Raw genomic sequence first — 24872 nt, 5'->3', positions numbered from 1 at the left:
AACTCTGTGGCAGGTAATGCTTCCCTTTATTTCTAACTAGCATGAATATCTGATTTGCTTTTGGCTTTAAGTCCAACCATAATTGGGCTCATAATGTCTTTTCGCTTTACCTCTTTCTGTACATCCTTTGCTTGGTTTTCAGCCTTACTGAGAAGAGTTTTTAAATCAGCTGAATCCCGAAGATGCTGTTCTTTTAAGGATCCCACTTGATTTTCAAGCTCTTTCCTGGTCACCTGCAGGATGCTGAGATCACTGGTAAGCTCTAAACTCTGCTTCTGAGAACTGCAACAGAAATATTGACAATTATTCATGCAGAAACCAGACACAGCAGGAAGTTCAATTTCTTTTATATTTTACTAGGCTGGATGGAATGGATTTCAGAAGAGAAAAGAAAAGTGTGGGGGAAAAAAAAAGAATGATATTTTCAAGAAGTAAAAAAGCATTAAAACACGAAAACAATGAGAGTTTAAAGCTGTTTCTTATTTTCAGATAATCAAATACATGCAAAGGTTGAAATTATAAAAAAAGAAGTAGAAGGTGGCTGTATATTTGGTCATACACATTATATGTAGGTCTTCTACATGAAAAGAAAACATATTTCAACTAGTTTCTTCAAGTACTTGACAGATAGGATGGCGAGCAGAAACTTAAAAGTTTAGGAGCCACTTCCAACTTTAACTAAAGATAAACCTACTGAAATGAGAAGATACCAAAATCAGAGGAAAACACAAAACCAAGAACTGGGACGGTTGAGATGTAGACCTCAGATCTGCCACTATTTAGCTGTGGGATGCTGAGCAAGTCAGTTCACTGGTACCATTCCATTCTCTGAGTGAGCCTTTCCTGGCCTCTCTGATCTGTGCCAGGCGCTGTTTGCACAGACACAAATACACAAGGAGAGCCTCCTCCTTGGCCAAACAAGAAGATTGAACTCAGGAATTTCTGAGGCTGTTTTCCAGCTTAAATCCTGTGATTACTGTTACAATTTGATGTTAAAAAAAAAAAAAAAAATCACATTTACGCACTATGAAAACCTCTTGACAAGCCTCAATAGAAATTCTGTTCATACGGAACAGATTTATGGACACAGCGGGGGAAGGAGAAGGTGGGACAAATGGAGAGAGGAGCACTGAAATATATACATTACCATATGTAAAACAGATAGCTAGTGGAAAGCTGCTATAAAGTATAGGAAGCTCAGCTCAGTGCTCCGTGATGACCTAGAGGGGTGGGATGGGGTAGGAGATGGGAAGGAGGTTCAAGAGGGAGGGAACACATGTATACTTGTAGCTGATTCATGTTGATGTACGGCAGAAGCCTACACAACTCTGTAAAGCAATTATCCTCCAATTAAAAGTAAATTAAAAAAAAAAAACACAAAAAACAAAAAAATGTAAATTCTTTGTTCAATTCCTTCTACATCATGGACAACAAAGAAGAAAAGACCTGTACACTGTAGCTGTGTTAAAAGAATTTGGTTCCCATCTACAACAGAAATAGCTAAAGGAGATAAGGTTTTTGAGAATCAAAGTTATATGCCTCTCAGGATAGATCATAAGTCTCAGACTCAATACTGTACCTGAAGTACTATAGAGAATAAATCTCATGCTGATTGGATGCTAGGCAGATACTAGGTGTGAGCATGATGTTGTTAGGGGAATATAGCTAGGAACTAAACAGCATGTAAGACACTGTAAAGAAAGACTAGCTTCTAAATACTACTCAAATGCTGGGGTGGCTTAACAAATAAATTAAGAGAACTATTAAATCAAAAAGTTTAAAAAGCAGAATTAATGTCTTAAATAGTTTATGTGAGTTTAGACAGATAACTTGACCACTGATATTCCAACAGTCTGGAGCCTAATATTTTAAAATCATATGCTTCTAACTCATAAGGAATTTGTAGGATTGCTTTTCAACATTTAAACAAAACTTGGAAGTAATTTTAAAAATAGCATTTAATAATCTGCTAGATTTCAATTTATCATATCTCAAAAATAAGGGATCGAGTCTGAATCTTTAAAATATCAAATATTCCAAAAGAAGAATAATTTAAGATACTCAATACTGGTAATCAAATATCAATATTTCTTGCTTGATAGAATACCAAACTAAATGGATTCACCAAGATCCAAATGTATTCCAAATAGGAAGAACCTGAGTGTCTGTATCATCTTACACACATTTTATACCAAATAATTTGCCCACATGTTCTGTCAACTGATGACCAATTGATATTAAATACACATAAACATATGTGTGTGTATGTGTCTGTGAGTGCATCCATTTATTTGTCTGTTTGTATTTTGGGCCATTATTTTGTCCTATTCATATTTTGAAATTGCTTTTACAAACTTTTATGTTAAAAACAAACATCTGTTTTATTCTCTATTGTTAATTAACTCTAAACATTCAAAGAGGAATACCCATAGAAAAGATTATGGAATGGTAAGACACTGGAAGGGAAAAAAGTGCTTTAACAACACTGATATTAAAAAAAAAAAAAAAAAAAAGATACTGATACTGAGCTCATAACAGTATAGGAAGGAGTTTTACAGAATAAGTCAGTACATCTTGCTCCTTCAATTAGTTCTTGATTTTTTTAATATATAACCAATATTGCAACTGTCTTTGTTTTCATAAGAATTAATGAGGAACGCTATTTTCTGATTCATTTTTCCCTAAAGCTTATTTTCTATGAGAACTGAGCTTGATCACTGAATTTTTGCTAACCTTAATACTCTTCAGGAGTATAAGCACAAGGCTAACAAGAGAGTAATGACTCACATTTTTGGTGTACTGAGGGGAGGGAGACAGTTTAAAGAATGGCTTCAACAATAAACATGTACTACCTTCATATTTGGGCTTCCCTAGTGGCTCAGACAGTAAAGAATCTGACTGCAGTGCAGGAGACCTGGGTTCGATTCCTGGGTTGGAAAGATCCCCTCGAGAAGGGAATGGCTGAATGACTACCCACTCCAATATTCTTGCCTGGAGAATTCCATGAACAGAGGAGCCTGGCAGGTTACAGTCCATGGGGTTGCAAAGATTTGGACACGACTGAGTGACTAACACTTGCAGCTTCATATTCTGAATTAGAATGTAAACACAGCTTAAATAAAAAATATGGAATCAAAATGGGTCAAATTTTAAAGGAAGAAATAAATGTTAAACTATACAATAAGTGTTGGTAAGAAAACAAGACTCTCTACTAAATTTGCTTAAACAAATCTATTGCATTCATTGGTTTGCCTGTAGGGTACTAGATATTATGACAGATTTAATTGGTTTTAGAGATTTTTTGATCTTATATCTTATTATTTTTTACATATCCCTGTTTGATAAGGAAAAGCTGATTCTGTGTCTTTCAATAATATCAATTATTTTATCACAGTCATCTTCTGATGAACCTTATAAACAGAAGGGATCACTGGCATGAAAGAAAAAAACAAATTTGTATTTGAAATTTATTATCATTTAGCTTAAAGGTGAATTTAATCATAGATCATTTGCTGCTTGTTTGTTTAGAGCTTTCGGGAATGGGGGTGGGAAGGGGCATTTAATGAATCTGTATTCCATGAGTACACCCAAAGGAAAGGACATAGAGGTGGTGCCAGAAAAAAAGGGCTTCAGTACTCACTTAGTGGGGTTAACCTACCAAGTAGCCAGAAAAGAGTCTGGCTGAATATTTTGTTCCAAAAGATATTTCAATATCAAAACTAAATTAAATTTAGATGAAAATCTAAGATACAGAAATATTTTGAACCTAAATAAGAGTTCGTGCATACTTGTGCAGTTCTTTTTCTTGCCGCTGCAGTTCTGAAGATAGCAAAACATTTTCCTTTTTTAGAGAACGGCATTCGGTATCCAATACATTCCATTCCTTTCTCAACTTCTCTAGTTCACCTAAAATAGTCCCAAAACACATTTGTTAATACAGAAACGTAACTATTTTTCCCCCTTAAAAAACAAAGATTTTATATGGCTTTTCCTTGATTTCTGTTACTTTGCAGTTATGCCTCAGCAAAGTTCTCATCACCCTGAACTTGAGTAATATTTTTTTTCCCCACTTCACTTTTACAAGACAAATAATTCTTAATAGTATTTAAATAAATAAATGTAAAATTGCAAATTTTTTCAATTCACTGTAGAGCTTATAGATGTGAAGAATGTATATAGCCCCAATATAAAAACATTGCTTTTATACAATCAATCGTTATGGAAGAGAAAATTAGCCTGACTGTGTTATTCAGTACAAGTTAGGAAGTTATCAGTGTCAAGCATTAACAGCTTTACGTAAAGGACATTTCTCACCTTGCAGCCTGGTTGCTTCTTCCCTCTGCTGGTCCTCGCATTGTTGACACCGAAGCTGAAAGCTATTTTGCAAACTCATGATTTCTTTCTCATATTCAGATGCTGCTTTCCGCCACCGCTCAAGCTCAGCTCGCACTTTCTTAAGCTCTTCTTGTAAAGAAGCAATGTCAGTGTCCCGCTCAGAGGCAGCCTTTTCTGCCGCTTGATGAAGGAGTAAAATTTCATCTCGGGCACTAAGCAATTCATCTCGAGTACTTGCGATTTCACTGTCCTTCTCCTCCCGGAGATTCTCAATATTGATGTGTAACCTCTGTAGTTGGGCTACAAAAGTATAGTTACTCATCATTTTCTTAGTTCAAGTAATCAGGAATAAAAGAACAGTCCATATGGGACTGTAGTTACTGCACAGCCCAGGCTGTCAGAGCGTTTGTTGCTTTTGATTAAACTGTACGAGCAATCCATGTTTAATGCATGAAACATCAAAATACAGAAACATAAAGAGAGGAAAAAAGCTCAAAGTGATCTTTATTTCTCCCACACAGAGAAAATTACTTCTAACATTTGGTACTTATTTTCCCAGATTTTTTTCTAAGCATTTATACATATATAAAAACAAAAATTGGGAGCAATCATAATAAATACAGTGCTCTCTATGCTGTGGGTGATAAATATTTTTTAACGACAAAATAGCTATATTAACTTTCTTCACTAATCCTTTATTTCAGATATATTATGCTGTTTTTAATTACTCATGACAATATAACGCAATCTTGATTTTTCCCCCCATAAGGGTGAATTCATAAACATAGAACTACTTGGTTAGATGGCAAACATTAATAAAACCTTTGATATTCTTAACTCAATTTTCTGTTGAATTGTCAATTCCTTAAAGAAGTTTTCTCTCATGGCTTATCTAAAAATAGTCCACTGTCATTCTCTAGTCCTTTACTCTGCTCTTATTGGATGTCACACTATATACTTATTTGCTTATTGTTCATCTTTTTCACTACACTGTACATCTCATGTATACTATCCTCAAGACTAGAAGAGTAAAGAACCAAGGATTATCAGTTGAATTAATGAATTAATAAAAGTTACTGAATACTGCCCAGTCAGAGGTATATTTTTTAAAGCTCTGGTCTTGTTGATGTGAACTGGAAACAATCTGTATAAAATCATACTGGGTTCAGAACTAGAATACTGGTCTTGGTTACTATAACACAAGAAAATTATAAGTATAAAAAAATTTGTTAGGTAGAAAAGAACAATTAAAATAAGAGGATTTCAGGCTTGGGGAGGAAGAGGTTGCCTCATAAATAGACATTAAATACTAGACCATTTAAGTTTGTGGGAAGCAGTAAGAGGTTAACAACCTCAAAGTCTGGAAGGGCACGATGGCCAGGGATTACATGACCATGGATTTGTGGATAAAATCATGAAATATACATGCTGGCACTAGGGGGCACTCAATGATGCTCACGTAAGGCAGCTTTACCACAAGAGGCACCACTACATGAACCTTCAGGGATAACTGTCCATACACAATACAGGATGGAAATATAGATACAAGTCAGATTTATGTAAACTAATGGATAATAGCATTAAACTGTAATAAAACTGTGAAGAACTCTCATGAATTTAAAAATTCATCTACCCAGCTACCCCAGAAATTCTTGTTTGACCATAATACAATTACATTTTTAAAATAACTGAAATGTCCGACTCAAAAAGAAGAAACAAAAACCCAAAAGACTGGTTTTTCTCTGGGCATTTTAGAGCAAATACCCTAGGTTTCACATTGACTCCCCATTTCATCTCAGCAGGGGTTACCTGTCTATTTAATTTCTTTCTACCCTGCCACTAAAACAAATATTTTAAAATAACATTGGTTCCTTCTCTGACGATGAAGGCAAATTAATTTTACTTTAGGGATTTTACAATGGCATGGGAAAGACATCTCCTGAAGCATCTCACAATTATAGCCTCAAAGTACCAGAAGCTCTGCTTCAAAGAAAACCCTGGACAGACAGGTGTCTTTCAGGTCGTTTCTGTAAAGACTCTGTGACAGCCCACACAAAGAGCAAAATGATGGGTATGAAAAGCAGCCTTTGCCAATGAAGGTAGTGCAGGGACCACTGTTATATTCCACGCAGTAAACAATTTTTGTTGCAACACAAGTGTGCTAGGAGCATTAGAAATAATATCACCAACAAGCTAAAAGTGCTGATGCACCGACCGACTCAAACTGATATCCTGTCTGAAGGCCTCCTCTATAGTAAGTCACTATGTAACCCAGAAAATGACAGTCTTACAAATTCATATCTTCACTCTTGTTCTCCCCACTCCAAGTGGGAAGTACTATTGCAGTACTAGGGAATCCCCTCTAAAAAAAAAAGAAAAGGCCACCAAGAGCCAGTTACAGTCTCAGATTCTACAGAAGAATCAAAGCCATGAAAAATGGGAGCCCTTTGCATTCTTACTTTCCATTTCTTTTGAATTACTACAAACAAACAAACAAACAGTAACAATCCCAAATAGCCCTGAAGTGTTCCATACCTTGAAGAACCTGTATTTGTTTACTGGATTCCTCGACTTGATTTCGATAGGCTTTTCTTTCTTCTTCCAAAAGAGCTAGAAGTAAAGTACAGTATGTCTAATTTTGTGATTTAATGAAAATATTCAGAATTGAGCAACTGGAAAATCCTAAGAAACTCTCTCCTAAAGCTCACGGAAGGAAACAAAAGTTAGGCAGTAAGTATTAGCAGTATTAGCAATCAGGTAGTTTAAAGATTTTTAGGAGCACAAAACAGTAGTAAGTAAGTAATAAATGTATCAACTGAATAGGAGTTTTCTACATCTTATATGGCTGAGATAATATATGCTGTTTTTTACTTTAGAAGCCTTCTTGACAGCTGTTAATCAACATTGTGAGCTTAAATTTGAAAACCAGACTTAGAATCCTTATGTTCACTGTCAAGTACATAGTAAGTACTTACTGACAGGAAGTCCACGGTTCCCTGTTGGATACAAATCTTCCTTCTGGTGAGGAAGGCCATTTTAGAGAACATGAGGATTCTAAGACTTTGTAAGGTACTAATCGACTGCAACTAGATAACTACTGTGAATGATACAAAAAGGTTAGCTCTAGGGACAGCACTGACTTCAACTGGCCTATGACTGTATAATTAAGTAAGCTACTAGAATAAAAAGTGGTTGGGACATTTGAAGATTCTCTACCTTAACTTTGCCTGGCTCCTCTCATTTACTTTAGAACACACTGTAAAACTGCAGGGAATATAAATGTCCCTTATCTTATGTTGAGTAGCTAATATTAGGTATAATTAAAACTTAGAAATTAATATTTCTATGTTTTTTTCCTTCTATTGTACTTAATATGTAATTAACTCTTAAAATCTTTCATTCTAACAGGTCCTTCTTGATCTTCAGAAGAAAGTCATACCACTATAACTGTCTCTACTTAACTGATCTGAATCATAAGCTCAGAGAGGATAAGTAAAGTTCCAAGATCACATATCTAGTAAAGTCATGGATTTGGAAGAGGATAACCATGCCTCTGGACTTGGGGCCATTCAGTAATATCTTGTTGCTTTCACATCCCCTGAAGAGTCAAAGTAATCTTTATCTCACCTTGAAGTTCAAAGCATTTTTGTTTACTTGCTCTAGCTAGTTCCTGGGCTTCAATCAATTCCTTGCGAAGATGCTGAATTTCTTGTTTTGCCTCAATTTCTGACTGTGCACCCTGCAAGTCATCTGACAAAAATATGTTTATTTTAAAAGCAAGAGTTAGTATGATATAATCTCTACAACCAAAGATTAGCAATCTTTCTCATGTTTAGACATGCATAGTTAACAACACAGCACAACTAAGTTTAATAAAATTTAGAAGCATATTATATTAAGCATTTTAGTCATTTTACCCTGGAGAAAGAACATAAATACAATTAAATATATATTTAGTAATTAATGGCAATGGTACTATAAAACATATACTAGTATATAATAAATTATGTTTCACTTATGTAAGGCTTATGCAGAACTTATGCAAGGCTTGATATTTAGTAATATGGGCATAATGCTATTCTTATTCAATTTTGAAATTCCTTGATAACAGGTCAGAAATTTTTCACTTGCAACATAACTGGAAATGGAAAAACAGAAAGAAACTTTTCCTCAAGAAAAAACATTTTAGCATGATTTCCCCAGTTGTGGAATACAAAATAAAAACTAAGCTGAAAGCTCCACTGTGCTTACTCTGTCATCACTGTTTCCTCAATGTCACGTACATAACAAGTAAATATTTTCTTAATTATTAAATAATGTAACTTGGTGATTTTATCAAAATACATCAGAACCAGCATTACATCTCAAATAAGCTCCCTCCCTCTTTTCTCTCTAGTCACTCCGCTCGTCTTTCACTGTATTAAAACTTTCTACTACTGAACCCTGCCTGAAATAAATGCATCATCAGGTAGGCCATACTCTTCTAGTATATTCTATTATTTTACTATTACTATTCTATTATTCGACTATTACTTTGGTTTACAATAGCTCAGGCGTAACAACTTCAATCCATCAGAAAAGAAAAATAAAATTTCATGATATAAACACAATAGGTCTCAGATATTATAAACACGTGTTTTCATCCTCATATCTTCTCCCTGTCAAAAATTCTAACTCTAGGTTCATCTACTTTAGCCAGTCTATCAATTCTTCCTTTGAAAAGTCATGGTAAGGGTGGAGGAAAAGCAAGAGAGATTTTTTCCAGTGGCAGATGCATTATCATAGCAACTACAAAATTTCTCTTTCAGCATCATATATGGAAGTCTGCCCAGGTTCTAGCTGCCCACTTCTGGATTTGTCATTATACAGGATAACATCCTTATTTTTTAGGAGTATTAAATAGGAAGTGTCATGATGCCTTTATCTTTTTTTATAAGTTCATTTACAATGTTGTGTTAATTTCTGTGTATACCAAACTGACTCAATTATACAAATATTCTTTTTCCTATTTTTTCCATTATGGTTTATCACTGGATATTGATTATAGTTCCCTGTGCTACCCAGCAGGACACCGTTATTTATCCATCCTATATATAATAGCTTGCATCGATCAATCCCAAACCCTTGATCCTTCCCTTCCCCACTCCACCTCCCCCTTGGTAACTACAAGTCTCTTCTCTATGTGAGTCTGTTTCTGTTTCATAGATATGTTCATTTGTGCTGTATTTCAGATTCCACATATAAGTGAGATGGTATTCGTCTTTCTCGTTCTGACTTACTTTGCTTAAAATGATAATCTCTAGGCCCATTCACGTTGCTGCAAATGGCATTATTTCACTCTTTTTTATGGCTGAGTAATATTCTATTGTACATATGTACCACATCTCCTTTATTCACTCTTTTGCTGATGAACATTTAGCTTGCTTCCATGTCCTGGCTATTGTAAACAGCGCTACAATGAACACTGGGGTGTGTGTATCTTTTTGAATAATGGTTTTCTCCAGGGATATGACCCGGAGTGGGACTGATGGGTCATATGGTAGTTCTAGTTTTAGTTTTTTAAGGAACACTATACTGTTCTCCTTAAAAAACTAAAAATGGAGATTTATAATTCAAAAAGATATATGCACCTCACTGTTCATTGCAGCCCTGTTCACAACAGGCAGGCAGAGGAGCCTGCTGGGCAACAATCCATAGGGACACAAAGAGTTGGACATGACTTAGTGACTAACCACACACACACACACACACACACAGTGTTCTCCAGAGTGGCTGTATCAAATTACATTCCCACCAAAAATGTAAGAGGGTTCCCTTTTCTCTATACCCTCTCCAGCATTTATTGTTTGTAGATTTTAAACAATGGCCATTCTGACTGTGGGAGGTGATAACTCACTGTAGTTTTGATTTACATTTCTCTAATAGAGATGTTGAGCATCTTTTCATGTGTTTGTTGGCCACCTGGATGTCTTTTTTGAAGAAATTTCTATTTAGGTTTTCTGCTCATTTTTAAATTGTTTATTTATTTATTTTTGATATTGAGCTGTATAAGCTGTTTGTATATTCTGGAGATTAACCCCTTGTCAGTGGGAAACTACTTTTTCCCACTGTGAGGGTTGTCTTTTTGTCATGTTTATGGTTTCCTTTATAGTGCAAAAACTTTTAAGTTTAATTAGGTCTCATTTGTTTTTGTTTTTACTTTCATTACTCTAGGACGTAGATCAAAAAAGATATTGCTGATTTATGTCAAAGAGTGTCCTGCCTATGTTTTCCTCTAAGAGTTTTTTTTTTTTTCCTCTAAGAGTTTTATAGTGTCTGGCCTTACATTAAGGCCATCAATCCATTTTGAGTTTACTTTTGTATGTGGTATTAGGGAGTGTTCTAATTTCATTCTTTTCTGGGTAGCTGTGCAGTTTCCCCGGCTCTAGTTACTGAAGAAGCTGTCTTTTCTCCATTGTATATTCTTGCCTCCTCTGTCGTAGATTAGGGGACCTCAAAGAGCAGCCTCTTACTTTGCTAGTCCTTCTGACCAGCTGGCTCCCTTCTTGACAACTGGATTTTTTGTTGGCTCCTTTGATCTTCCTATTGCTCTTCTTTCTCTATAAATTTCCCTTGCTATCACAGTCCATCCGTATGCAGAGAATTCCCAAACATTTCTTTCTGGCCCAGTCATTTTTCTCCACATTTGCCCAACACAGCCTGTGCTGTACCACACTTTCCTACTGGTAAATGTTACTGCTATATTAAACAGTCCTATTTGTAAATGTCAGCACTATTTTAAAGAAATGTATGCCTCCCTTTTCACTCTTGGGTACTCTTACTTACCTTTAACCAACTCATTTGGAAGGCCCATCCTGACTACTGCTCTACCCCATCTCTGCCCCTAGCCAGGAAATTAGCTACACTCTCCAAAGTTTCCACCACACCTACTAAAACATTTATGACTCTATCAAAATGTCTCCTTCTCCCATAAGACTGTAGCCTTCTCATGTGTCTTATCTCTGTATCTCCTGCTTCAATAAATGTCACAGAATTAAGTGAAAATGACTTTCTGGTCCTAGTTTCTGCCTTACACTCCAACCGCTTCTGGTTCCAAGGGTGACAATACAAAACTGGGGGCACATGTGAACTTGGAAGGAAGAGCTTTTAATAATTATGCTGGGACAATGGGTATAAATGGTTTCAGGCAAGCCAGGACCTATAAAAAACCGTACTGTTCAACATGTGCCAAACCAGAAACATCACATTGTCTACCACATCATTTACACTACGTCCCTTGTTCTTTACATGTCCTGCAAGTTGGCAGTTGAATCTAGAATCTTGACGAGATTCAAGTTCAGCTATTTTGTGGTATGACACTTTCAGAGTCATTGCAAATGATACATCTTCCACGAAATGCCTTTCTTACCCATCTTCTGAGATAAACAAAAAGAAACAAATATATAATCTGGACATTCTTTTCCCTTTCTTTGACTCCTAATGGCAACAACCACGAGAAACAGCTTATCATCTATACCTCTTCTGTTGCCAGTTTGACTAGAAACTCCTCAAATGCCAAGGACAGTCTTATCAGACTTTGAAACCACTGAGGTCTCTGGCATGGCTCCCTAAAGGAAGCAAAACTGCATTAGATACTACTGGGTCTGAATTCCAGTTTTCTTTTTACCCTTTTTATGGAAATGATTTCAAGTACATAAAAACCTGTGGATCAAGCCACAGCTTTATTTCTCTTTCAAAAGTGACATATGTTGACTGAAAATAATATTTCAAGGAAAATTACTACTGTTTCATCATTTCATTTATAGCTCATGGTGACTGCTTAATCTACTTTAGATGCCTTTCCTAATCCTGGATGACTAACACACAGATAGCGTATAATTCTAAATAAAGATTGACTGTTTTTTAAAAAGGGAAATAATAAAATTTGAAGATAATAGTTCACGAAGCCAGGCATAGGGTTTCACTGAATAAAATAAAGGGGCTACTGTCTACAACTCTCAAGGTTTGGCTAGATTTGTCACTTTCCTTATTTTAAACTTCTGTTTGCTTTTTTCCTCAAAAAAAAAAAAAAAAAGAAAAGAAAAGCCATGTCTCAAACACTAGAGGTCATCTGAGAAGAGTATAGATCAGGAAGAATATGGGAAACTATGATCATACTTAAATGCAGGTTGGCAACTGGTTCCCTGGACCAGTAATCTTCAGGACTTCTCCTGGTAAGGGAATTCAATCAAAGGTGGCTCAAAACAGCTATGTCAGCTTCAGGATCCATGGGAGAAGAAAACAGAAGGCCATGATGCCCAGACCAAGGAATTCTTAGAGAATCTGGGTAACCTCGTTGCTAACCACTTCCAATTCTAATTGTTATGTGCTAGGAGAGCAGCATAATCATGCAGAGTGAAATCAAGGCTTCTGTGTGTGTGTGTGTGTGTGTGTGAAAGCATTATGCACATGCATGCATCCAGTCACTCAGTCGTGTTCAACTCTTTGTGACCCCATGGACTGCAGCCCACCAGGCTCCTCTGTCCATACAATTTTTCAGAGAAGACTACTGGAGTGGGTTGTCATTTCCTCCTCCGAGGGATCTTCCTGATCCACGGATTGAACTCACATCCCTTGCAGCTTCTGCACTGGCAGGTGTATTCTTTTTTGTTGTTTTAAATTTTCTTTTATCTTTTTTTTTTTTTGGCAGGTATATTCTTTACCACTGTGCCACCTGGGAAGCCCAAGGCTCCCTTTATATAATCCCAAACCTAGGGTCTGAACTGGGCGATCCCTTAAGAGCCCAGCCAGATGCAAAAACATTTCTATACAAAGAAACCTCCACAGGCTGCTTTTGCTGCTGTTTTCTGAGACTTGCCTGGTATTGGTCCATACCTACTAAAATGCTTAACCTACTGAGCTGGACTTATATGTCAACTTTTCTTGTGTACAATAAAGCAATTATAAAAGAGACTAAATGCTGGCAGTCACAGATTTATCAAAAAGACACCCTAAGGCACTTAAATAGGTAGTTCTTTCAAGAAAGTTAATATTTTTAACTTTTTCTAATTTACATTAAAAATGATAGAGTTCCTGTCAGAGACATCAAGGTAAACACAAAAAACCCACAGCTATATTTCACATTCTACCACTTACTGCTTTGCCCTACAAATAACTTTGATTGACTCAAATTATTTTACAATCTAAACATTTTTCTTTAAAGTATTTAAGCACCAACATCAACATTTTAAATTTTAGTTTCTGCTACTGTAGACAAGCTATCTTACTCTTCTAACTAAAACTCAAAACATCACGTAATACTTGGAACTGAATTTGTGGCAAGGGTGAATCCAATGCCCTGGTTTAAATGTCATAAAAACATGTTAAGGTACCTTTTAATAGGGACACTTTCGCAAGGGGCTCATTTAGGTCTTGATCATCCATTTGGGCGTCTACAGAGGGGGGAAAAAAGAGAATTATAAACAGTAAACTCTATCAGCAAGCTATCCTTTTCAAAATAAGTAAGTGAAACTTATACAGCTATTATATTTGGATCATTGTAAGTAGTTTTAAAATTTATCCAAATTATCAAGGGACTCATTTGATAAATAGAAGCACTGCTTTTCCTTCCCAAATACAAATTTTGAAATCTCCACCCACACCAACCTGCATACCTAAACTGCTTGGTAGGCAACAATAAGTAACAATAACATCTGCAGAGTTATAAACCTTAGGTTAAAACTCACCTGTAGTGTCGTCGCTACTTTTCTCCTTGCTTGGACTCAGAGTATCTGACAAGTCGGATTCCTTTGCTCTTGCCTGGTTTTCTAACAAGTCGGAAAAAAAACAAAAGGTAGAATCATGTTACAATTAAAAAGCTTGTATCAGTAAAACTGCTTCAGGCTATGCGTGCTCTAAATCTACTGGTATGCAAAATACTTTTAAAATTAACTGAGGTCACTGAAGCTCTTACTTCTTCACCACTCTAGTCCCAAATGGAATGCTGCTTATTACACGGAGTTCAGATTAAATTATAATGTGGATCATGACTGCTGTGCAGAGGACTGGGGCTTTTGTTCAAGGCTGTCCACTGGCCAACTGGAAACAAAAATGAAGCAAGCTTTGCTAAAGTATTCAGAGAACTGCAACAAATATAGCAAAAATTTCCAGGACAATGTGGACATTGTATGAAGATGAGGAAAGAAAATGATTCTATTATATAAAAACACTAGTTAGGTTGCCTTAGTAATATTTATACTCATAACAAAAACTCTTTAAAAAATTACCATTATTTTTTAAAATTAAAAGTAACACTGAAAAAAGAACATTAACAGCCTTTTATATCTAAAGAAAACGCAACAGTACCTGAACCACAAGCCTTAAATTCTTTGCTTAAATTGGTATTTCCTTAAACTTAAGGACCATTCTCACTACTTGGCCTATTCAATCTATACTAAGATATAGCTTAAGCCCATCACTTCTAAGGAAGTCTTCATTTCTCCAGCATGTTGCTCCTTTTTTATTGTATCTTCTCTGGGACATATGTTTCTATCATTAATCATGTTGTTTTATAGCATTCTCTGTATATACATATATCTTATTTCCTCAATGAGATTATAAATTCAGTAGATATATAATTACTTTTTACAATGTTATGCACTGGACTATACTGTTTTTGGTAATCTGTATCAAAAACGTAAATGTGCATATCCATTTCTAGTACTTTTTCCTAAGGAAATAATAGGCAACAATAGTATATATCCATAAGGATGTTCACTGCAGCATTGTTCATTACCAAATGGAAAATGTTCAAGATAGATTCACTACTATTAAGTAAAAGTAAAGTCTGTTATGTATAATGTGACTCTGTTTAGACTGAAAAGAGCTGAACATACCACAGAGATAACAATGGTCATTTCTGAAGGTAGGGTTGCACATTTACTTTCTAACTTCACACTGTAATAAACTGTGTGAAAAATTAGAGTGAATATACACTGTTTTCATAATCAACTAAATCAAGAGATATCTTTCATCTGAGAAGTAGTCAGAAACATATCTGAAACTATCACTGTCAAAATAATTAATACAATATTGAAATATAACATATTATGGCTATTCCATATAAGAATAGCCTAAATTTGTGGCTTAACTTGTGTAATGAGTGATGGATTGTAAGAGGTCTTTTGCATCTTTTCTCACTGCCATTTCTAATCAAAGACCAGCTGCTGAGAGACAGTGAGCTTGGATTAGACATGAAGTCACTGACCGCTGAGGCCCATGGGAATCTAATCTGAGGCCTCTAATGTGCATTCAGTGTGTTCTAGTTAGACAGTTCTGAATGTACTAGTTTTGATCACAAAGTTACAGTCTCAAATAAGGGAGGTGAATACATCTTATCAATATATAGAAAGAAAAGAAACCATTCTGTCGGAACAGAACGGAAAAGACAAAAAGACTTCTAATTTTAATATTCTCGGCAATTTTACCATCAAGGTATCAAGGTAAACCAAGAGGAATGTATTTTCAGACATATTCTTCTGGCCTACAAGCAACTTTTATTTCCTATTTGGAACAGTAGCTAGGAAGTTAAAATTGCCTTAGAGGTTTCCATTAAGATCTTAGTAGAATATAAGCTCCATGAGTGCAGGAATCTTTGTCTGTTTTATTAACTGCTATATCCTCAGTCCAAACAAGGCACAGTATGTAGGAGGTGCTCCAAAAAGAGATGATTAAAGACACAGTTTACTGCAAGTCAAGTCCTGTGGCATCATTGTTGTGTCTTGACACTACAGTTATTATATGGAGGCAAATCAAATCTATTCAAGACGAATATGACACAACAAATGAGTGACAAGAGACTCTACTATTTCAAACCTCTACTCTTCAGCTATGAAGCAGCACCCAACTTCCCTGTAATAAAATTCATTCAGTTCAGTTCAGTTGCTCAGTTGTGTCTGACTCTTTGCGACCCCATGAACCACAGCACCAGTTGATTTTTTCTGTAGTACTTACTTAATAAAATGCATAGCGATAGTATATATAAGAAGGGTAAATGGAAAGCTACCAACATCAATACCAAACTACTCCCAAACTGGCAAGTCTACAATAAGGTGACTGTTTTCACTATATCTTCAAGCAGACATAACAATGGATGGGCAAAACAAACATAGGCCAGTTCTTATACCACTGGAACCATTATTTGCAAAGAGAGCAAGATCAAGAATCAAGGGGGGAGAGAAGAACTAACATTTGCTAACAGAAAGGTGCTTCCTGCTTTATAAACAGTATGCCATTAAATTTCCACAAGACCCTGTAAGTTATATACTGTTGATCCCATTTTATAAATGAGGAAACTGAGGTTTAAAGTACTAAAGTAAATTGCCTAAGGGCACAAAGCCAGTGGCTGGTAGAACCTGAAATTAAATCCGCTGTTTGACAAATTCTTTTTTTTCTACTGCCATCTTTCAGTTCAGTTCAGTTCAGTCACTCAGTCGTGTCTAATTCTTTGCGACCCCATGAATTGCAGCACGCCAGGCCTCCCTGTCCATCACCGACTCCCAGAGTTCACTCAAACTCACGTCCATTGAGTCGGTGATGCCATCCAGCCATCTCATCCTCTGGCGTCCCCTTCTCCTCCTGCCCCCAATCCCTCCCAGCATCAAAGTCTTTTCCAATGAGTCAACTCTTCGCATGAGGTGGCCAAAGTACTGGAGTTTCAGCTTTAGCATCATTCCTTCCAAAGAACACCCGGGACTGATCTCCTTTAGAATGGACTAGTTGGATCTCCCTGAAGTCCAAGGGACTCTCAAGAGTCTTCTCCAACACCACAGTTCAAAAGCATCAATTCTTTGGCACTCAGCTTTCTTCACAGTCCAACTCTCACATCCATACATGACTACTGGGAAACCATAGCCTTGACTAGACTGACCTTTGTTGGAAAGTAATGTCTCTGCTTTTGAATATGCTACCTAGGTTGGTCATAACTTTCCTTCCAAGGAGTAAGCGTCTTTTAATTTCATAACAAATCTACCATAAACATAAAATGACTGCAAGTTGAGTCAGGGCTTAAATAGAAGGCATGGGTAACCTACAACTGCATTTTGCATTAGGTGAAATACCTGAAGGAAACATTAATACCACCAAGATTTGTAACAACTAGTAACTGGCAATTTCTAGCAATTGATATTTTTCAATGCAGAAAATTCTATTAAAAACATCACCAGTGAAAGTATTTAAAAAATAAAATAATCCAGCCAAATCCAAAAGAAAATACTTTATAGCCAGATATAAAGCATTTAAATGTAATTTATTTCAGCCATGTTAGTTTGTTACAGGGATTAATATACCTCTGCATGCCAACTGTGGTTAGTGCCAGTAAAATGCTGAGAGCTGACAGAAAAATCTCTGGGTATATAAAACTTATATCTGTATTAGCATTCATTCTTTCCCTTTTTTTTTTCCGGTTGTGCCACTAGGCTTTGCAGAATCTTAGCTGTCCAACCAAGGACTGAACCCAGACCCTGGCAGTGAAAGTGCTGAGTCCTTACACTGGGCTGCCAGGGAACTTTCTGTACTACCATTCTTAAAGGATGTATTCTATTCACTTGCATGGACACACTTGCTATAACTTATTTAATAAATGTCCTTATTACTGGATGCTTATGTTTTCTTTTTGCTTTTAAACAATACAAACGTCCTTGTACATCTGTCCAATTTGTTCCTTTTTAAGATAAAAACTCAGAAGTGAAACCGCTAGTAAATTGTTAAGCATGCTCTTTAAAGTTTTCAATACATATTTTATAGCCAGATTTCAAAAGGAAATCATAACATTTTCTTTTTCAATAATGACATCATGTTATTTCAAGGAAATAAATTCAAATTCATAATGCATTAAATAGAAGCACAAAGGTAGCAAGATACTTTTCTTTAATTAAAAGCAACACTGATTTTTTTAAGGCTATATTACATCAAAGTGTTGGCTATTTAACCAACTAATCTGAATAGGTATTTAGTTGGTGAAGTAAAAGCTATTTTAAAATCTGTTCTCATCTCACTTTAATAAGATGAAATAAATTGCCATACGTACTAAAAATAGTTCACTGTTCTGAAACTCAATGCCTGTTTGCCAGAACAATATTAGTGATGCATATTTTATGCATTCTTTCCCCAAATATGGCATGTGCCGTGCACAAAGTTCCAAATGGAAGCCACCAGATAGTTGGGATAACACTATCCTTTTAAATATTTTTAAAAGCCAAATGGATCCAGTTACTGTCATAAAACAGAATTAATGAAACTGAGTACAGCAACCTTTTATTATTCATTGTTTTAACTGACCCAAATGATTTTGAATTTAGTTTTAAATTTTATACTGACATGTTCTCCTGATAAAAAGTCCTAGAAGGAATAATGAACATATTCCACTAAATTTATTTGCCAAATTTCCCTACACATAAAAATGACTTGACAACATGATGCTTTAAAACTTACTTTTCTTTTCTAAGGTCTGACAATTTTTTTATAGAAAATAATTAACAGAATAAATTACTTCAAGCAATTATAGGACTATTCATCACAAAATATAAGGTTCTACATAATCACTTTTGTTTAAACCAAACTGAGATGCCAGCAATTAAGATAATATTAAATATCATAACAAATATTAAACATACAATAACTAGAAAAAGAGAACTGAAAACATTTTTCATCTGTTTCAAACAAGATTTATACTCTATTTGATTAAAAATTTTAGATCAAAGCTGAAAATAATGCTGGAAGTGAGACAGAGATCACAACAAATCTTTAGTAGCTAATGAAACCTATTCCAAGATTTAAAAAACCCCACATGTATATACCCATTTAAAAAGAAACCTTCCAATGAACATATCCTTCTTAAGACAGAACTCCAACTGTTTTATATTATTATCTGGTACTATTACTGGATTGTGAGCTATAAGACATAAATTGATGGATAAAGTGCTATGACCTTGGAAATGTACACTAACCTTCATTATCCAAGAGTTGTCAAAACCCACAGAAAAATGCCACAGAAACCCCACAGAAAACGAACCTTTTGAAAGCTTTGTCTCTTCTACTACTTTGGTTAGGTGCCCCTCGACGATCAGCTTCTCTGCCAAAGAAAATAAACGTTACTACCCAAGCCCAAACTGAGCAGCAAGCACTTCCCTGAGCAGGGCAGTGTAACACATTCCATGACCAAATTTAAAGATGATAGCATTACTCCCATGACTAGGCTTGAACAAAAACTTGAACCTGGAAGGGGGAACTAAGAGAACTTGAACTGTACTAGAGGAATCCGGTTAATGCAGAAACCCGAGAGTAAGGAAACAATCTGCCTTCAGTTTTCATTAATTTTCGCCTTATTTTATTATTAAAAATCTTTTTTTTACCTTATTGTAATAGTCTTGCACTTTTTAAAAGACTCAGAAAAAACAAAGCAACACTCTTTAAATCAACAATATTAACTTGAAATAAAGGAATTCCAGGAAGGTATTTCATTTAGATAAAGAATACAAATCATACCAACAGCTTACTTTTCCCTATTGATAAAATTTAGCAGAGATGTCTATATGACATGTTTCAGTAAAAGGAATCATTTTAGAAGAGCTAACTATTTAAATAAATTAAAAAAAATTTTATGGGGCATTCATTCTCTGTATAATATAGTTTCTTTATCATTTATTTAAAGTTGATTTTTCATATTCTACCTTTCCAGTCAGGAGGATAATACATGTAATTCTGTATATCCCATTATCTGATGATGTATGTCACTTGGTCTCCTTCAATTTACACTTTTACAATATTTGAAATAATTTCTCTATTCTTCTCCCCTTCAACCCACTGCAAGTTGGTCTATAGCAATCACCCAACCACTGAAAGAGCTCTGAGATCACTCATAATTTTCATTTCATATAGGCTCTGTGTGGCGTGTGGCACTGTTTGCTCCTACCTCCTTGATAAAAAGAAAAGACAAAGTCATAAATTTAGATAATTTCAAAAGGCATTAATCTTACAAGATACATAATGTAGGATGTTTTATTCAGCCTCTGTTTTACCCCATTCCATTCCTGAAAAATCACTTCCCACAGACAACAACTTTTAACTTTTAGTTATTTCTTTTGGTATTTACATTCACATTTCTAAGTAATATATTGCTACTTCTTAACTTTTCCATTTTAGGCATTATTTACTGATAATCTCTTACAGATGAGTAAGCTCTCATATTCTAAATAAGAGTTACATTTTGTCCATCTGCAATCAGAATTTATGACTATTATTTGCATCTGAGTTATATGCCATAATTATATTTTTCTTCTTATACAACATTTATTGTTTCTAGAACTTATAATGTCCTCTTTTGTTTGCTAATTTTAAAAAATATATCTCAAACACAGCCCAAGTTCTTACAGAACCCTAAAACTCTCAATATCATCAAACATACCAGGCAATCTATCATATATTCCTGTTTCTCCCTTCCCCTAGTCCTTTCACCTTCCTGCTCTAGTCTGAGCTATATCCTATGCAGAATTCCTTGCTCCCAGATTCCAAATATTGTTTCTGATTATTTATTTTTGGTTGCACTGGGTCTTTTGTTAACTGTGTGCAGGCTTTCTCTAGTTGTAGAGTGGGGGCCACTCTCTAGTGGCGGTGCATGGGCTTCTCACTGAGGTGGCTTCTCTTGTGGAACATGGGCTCTAGGCACACAGGCTTCAGGAGTTGCAGCACTCGGGCTCAGTAGTTGTGGCACATGGCCTGAGCTGCTCCAAAGCATGTGAAATCTTCTCAGACCAGGGATTGAACCTGTGTCCCCTGCACTGACAGGCATTGTCCACTGTGCCACCAGGAAAGTCCTCCTCTTCCTCTTTTATTTTAGTGTAACATTGCCTCTGATAATTTCTGGATAAGAGATGGATAGAAGGTAAAAACTTTGTAACTCTGCTCCTCTGAAAATGCTACTGTTCTATGCTCACATTTGATTGATGGTTTGACAGATACACAACTTCACAGGAAAACCTGTCATTCAGAATTTTAAAAAAAAATCGTTTCACTGTCTTCTAGCTTCAAATTGGAAGGTAAGTCTACTGCCAGTCAGACCCTTGGTCCTCAGTATGCGTGGTAGAGACTTCTGTGCTCAGCAGTGCCTGGTTTGCCTAACCTTTCTGGGCACCTGAGAAGACTGCACATTGCAAGTCCCTAACTGAAGAAGGTCCATGTGACTGGTTCTAGCCAAGGCGGAAGCATTTAAAAGAGAGCAAGACTTTTCTACACTTGTTCCTTTCCCATTCTAGAAACAAAGTGTTCAGATTAATCTCCATTCCTGAGTAACAATATGGAACAGAATATTCTCCCTCACCATGGACATGTAGCATAAATGAAAAGGAACTATCTGTGAGGTCCCTGGTGGCTTATGGGTGGCTCAAATGGTAAAAAATCTGCCCACACTGCAGAAGACTAGGTTCGATTCCTGGGTGGGGAAGACCCATGGAGACGAGAATGGCAACCCACTCCAGTATTCTTGCTTGGAGAATTCCATGGACAGAGAAGCCTGGTGGGCTACAGTCCCTGGGGTCGCGAAGAGTCTGAAAGGACTGAACAACTAACACTTCTACTTTCACTTTGGTGGCCTAGAGGTTAGGACTCTGGGCTGTCCCTGCCGTGCCCTGGGTTCAACTTCTGGTTGGGGAATTAAGATCCCACAAGCCTGTGACACAGCAGAAAAAAAAGTAAATGGTGAATGAAGCTGTTATGATTTCAGGGTTTATTTATCACTATATTATTATTTAGTTTATTATGATTAATAATACAGTATGAGATCCTTTGTTTCTCCTTGACAATTTTCAGAATCTTTTATCCCTGGTGTTCTTAAATTTCATGAGCCTCAGTATATGGTCTTTTCTAAAAAAAAAACTGGGATTAAATGCACATAGTGTATCAATTTTAAAGTGAACAATAAAGTGGCATTTAGTATATTCACTACAGTATGGAACCACCAGCTTTATCTGGTTCCAAAATACCTTAATCACCTCAAAAGAAAACTTCATACTCATTAAGAATTTTCTTTCCATCCTCTAAAATCTCTAACCTCAAAATCTCTACCTCTAATGTCTGTTTTATGTTTCTAAAGTAAGTTTCTACTCTCATTCTCTCTGTTCTTGTGTTTTATGTCTTCTTTCTTTTACTATGAATGGACCCATTCATCATACTTAATCAAAAGTTTACTGCCTCCTTTTTAAAACTCTTTTCATTTGGCTTCTAGGATACGACTCATTCCTACTTCTTGTATGTGCTTGCTCATTCCTTTTTTCTCAGGCTTTCATTGACTTTATTTTCTTCTGATTATGATCTAAATATGTATGAACAAGTCAAAAAGCAAAAAAGAATTTCATTAAAAATGGACAGAATATTTGAACAGAGATTTTTCCAAAGAAGATATACAGATGGCCTATAGGTACATGAAGTCTTCCCTCGTAGCTCAGTTGGTAAAGAATCTGCCTGCAATTCAGGAGACCTAGGTTCAATTCCTGGGTTGGGAAGATCCCTGGAGAAGGAAATGACAACCCACTCCAATACTCTTTACCTGGAGAATCCCATGGACAGAGGAGCCTGGCAAGCTACAGTCCATGGGGTCACAAGAGTCAGACACAACTTAGCGAAAGGCAATGCAATAGGCACATGGAAAGATGCTTAATATCACTAATCATCAGGGAAATGCAAACCAAACCCATACGATAAAATCATTTCACATCTGTTAAAACGGCTATCATCAAAAAGACAAGAAATAATAAGAATGTGGAGGAAAGGGAACCCTTGCACATTGTTGGTGGAAATGTACACTGATGCAGCCACTATGAAAAACAGTATGGAGATTCTTCAAAATATTCAAAATAGAACTACTATATGATCTAGCAATTCCACTTCTAGGTATTTACTTGAAGAAAACAAAAACACTAACTGGAAGAAAAATAATGCACACCCTCATTCACTGTAGCATTGTTTACAACAGCCAAGGTAAGGCACCCACAGATGAATGGACATGTATATATAATGGAGAATCATTCTGCCATAAAAGAGAATGAAGTCTTGCCATTTGTGACAACACGGATGGACCTCAAGAGCACAGTGCTAAGTGCTAACACTAAGTGCTAAGTGCACACTAAGTGCTAACACAGGGCTAAGAAAAGTCACACAGGGAAAGACAAATACCATATGATCTCTCTCATATGTAGAATTTAAAACAAACAAACATACAAGTTCATAGATACAGAGAACAGACTGGTGGTTGCCAGAGGTGGGGAGTGGGAGGTGGGAGAAGTGAATGAAGGGAACAAAGGGGTAAAAAGGGGGTAGGCAAACTGTAGACTTCAAAAGTCATGTGTGAAAAAACTAATAGGTATGATCTGATGTAAGTTAAATTTTTCTACATGATCAAACTCACCATAAACAAAGCTAAAGAGGAAGCAAACACGGGAAAATATTTGAAAAACAAATAACAGATAAAGATTATTAATCATTCATTCATCGAACCATTAACTAGGGGGTGCCTATTATGTGCCAGACACTGTCCCAGGTGTTGGAAACATTAGAATGAACAAATGACAAAATCCCTGCCCTCCTGGTTCTTATTCTAATGGTGCTGGGAGGGCAGGCAATAAAGAAGTAAACAGTATGTCAGAAGGCACTCATAGCAAAAAACAAAGCAAGGAATGAGGAAAGGGCCAGTGAAGAAGGCAAACAAGGACATGACACCTTCCAAAAACGAACAACAGAAAGTCAAATAACACAGGGGAAAGAAGGGCAAAGAACAGGAACACAGAACTCACAGGCCAAGAAATGCAAATGTCTAGTAAACCTGAGAAATCCATGGTCTACCCACTAACACAATACTACGGCATTATTTGCCCATCAGGCTGGCAATATACTGAATTTCAGTACTGACTGAGAGGGGGTGGGTAAATGAGTAGCTTTCTGTCCTGTCAGGGGAAGTGTAAGTCAGTATGATTGTTTTGTTTAGAGGGCAATTTGGCAGGAACTATCCCAATGCTGAAAGTGTAGGCCCTTTGACGCCACAACCTCTCTTCTGCACATCGCACTGGTAAGAGAGAGGCTTGTACGAAGCTTTCCAATGCAGCACTGCCTGCACTGGGGGAAAGCAGAGTACAAATTTTTATAGTTCTACCAAGCAGGAAAAAAGAAATTAGTCTCTGAGAGCTCAAAAAAATTTTAATAGCATTAACTACCTGCTATACTTGAATAATTTCTACATATTGAGGCCTAGTCTCATTCTCGCTCTCTTCTTCCAGAACCCTGATGCCTAATTACTTCTCAAACATCTTCACCCAGAAATCTCACAGGAGCTTATCTCATCCCACAAAACTGAATTTGTCTTCTCTTCCTTTATCTGGGATGAATCTGGTATCTCTCCTCTCCCATTCCATAGCTCTTCATGAGTGTCTCTATTAAGCTATACTGCATATATTTATTTATGTCCATTTTTACCATCATACTATAAACTCTTTGAAGAATATACTCATTACTTC

At 36.2% G+C, this 24872-nt stretch overlaps 1 protein-coding gene across 28 annotated transcripts in view; it reads right to left on the bottom strand.

Moving 5' to 3' along the window:
• SLMAP (sarcolemma associated protein) overlaps nucleotides 1–24872 on the bottom strand; it is a 151238-nt gene that overhangs the window by 9403 nt on the left and 116963 nt on the right. For 15 of the 28 annotated variants that reach the window (XM_027523518.1, XM_027523516.1, XM_027523524.1 and 12 more), the window contains 8 exons: nucleotides 19385–19444; nucleotides 14061–14141; nucleotides 13707–13766; nucleotides 7963–8085; nucleotides 6871–6945; nucleotides 4315–4635; nucleotides 3789–3906; nucleotides 111–282 (listed from right to left, as the gene is read on the bottom strand). In XM_027523518.1, the coding sequence (XP_027379319.1) occupies nucleotides 111–282; nucleotides 3789–3906; nucleotides 4315–4635; nucleotides 6871–6945; nucleotides 7963–8085; nucleotides 13707–13766; nucleotides 14061–14141; nucleotides 19385–19444 (1010 nt within the window). Of the gene's footprint in view, nucleotides 1–110; nucleotides 283–3788; nucleotides 3907–4314; nucleotides 4636–6870; nucleotides 6946–7962; nucleotides 8086–13706; nucleotides 13767–14060; nucleotides 14142–14287; nucleotides 14390–19319; nucleotides 19445–24872 lie in introns of those variants that run through there. The other 13 variants (XM_027523540.1, XM_027523532.1, XM_027523531.1 and 10 more) reach the window with 5 other exon arrangements.

The sequence above is a fragment of the Bos indicus x Bos taurus genome, chromosome 22 (assembly GCF_003369695.1).
Source record: "Bos indicus x Bos taurus breed Angus x Brahman F1 hybrid chromosome 22, Bos_hybrid_MaternalHap_v2.0, whole genome shotgun sequence".
Taxonomy (NCBI): domain Eukaryota; kingdom Metazoa; phylum Chordata; class Mammalia; order Artiodactyla; family Bovidae; genus Bos; species Bos indicus x Bos taurus.
The sequence above is the reverse complement of the archived record's forward strand: the minus strand, read 5'-3'. Positions and strand labels throughout refer to the sequence as shown.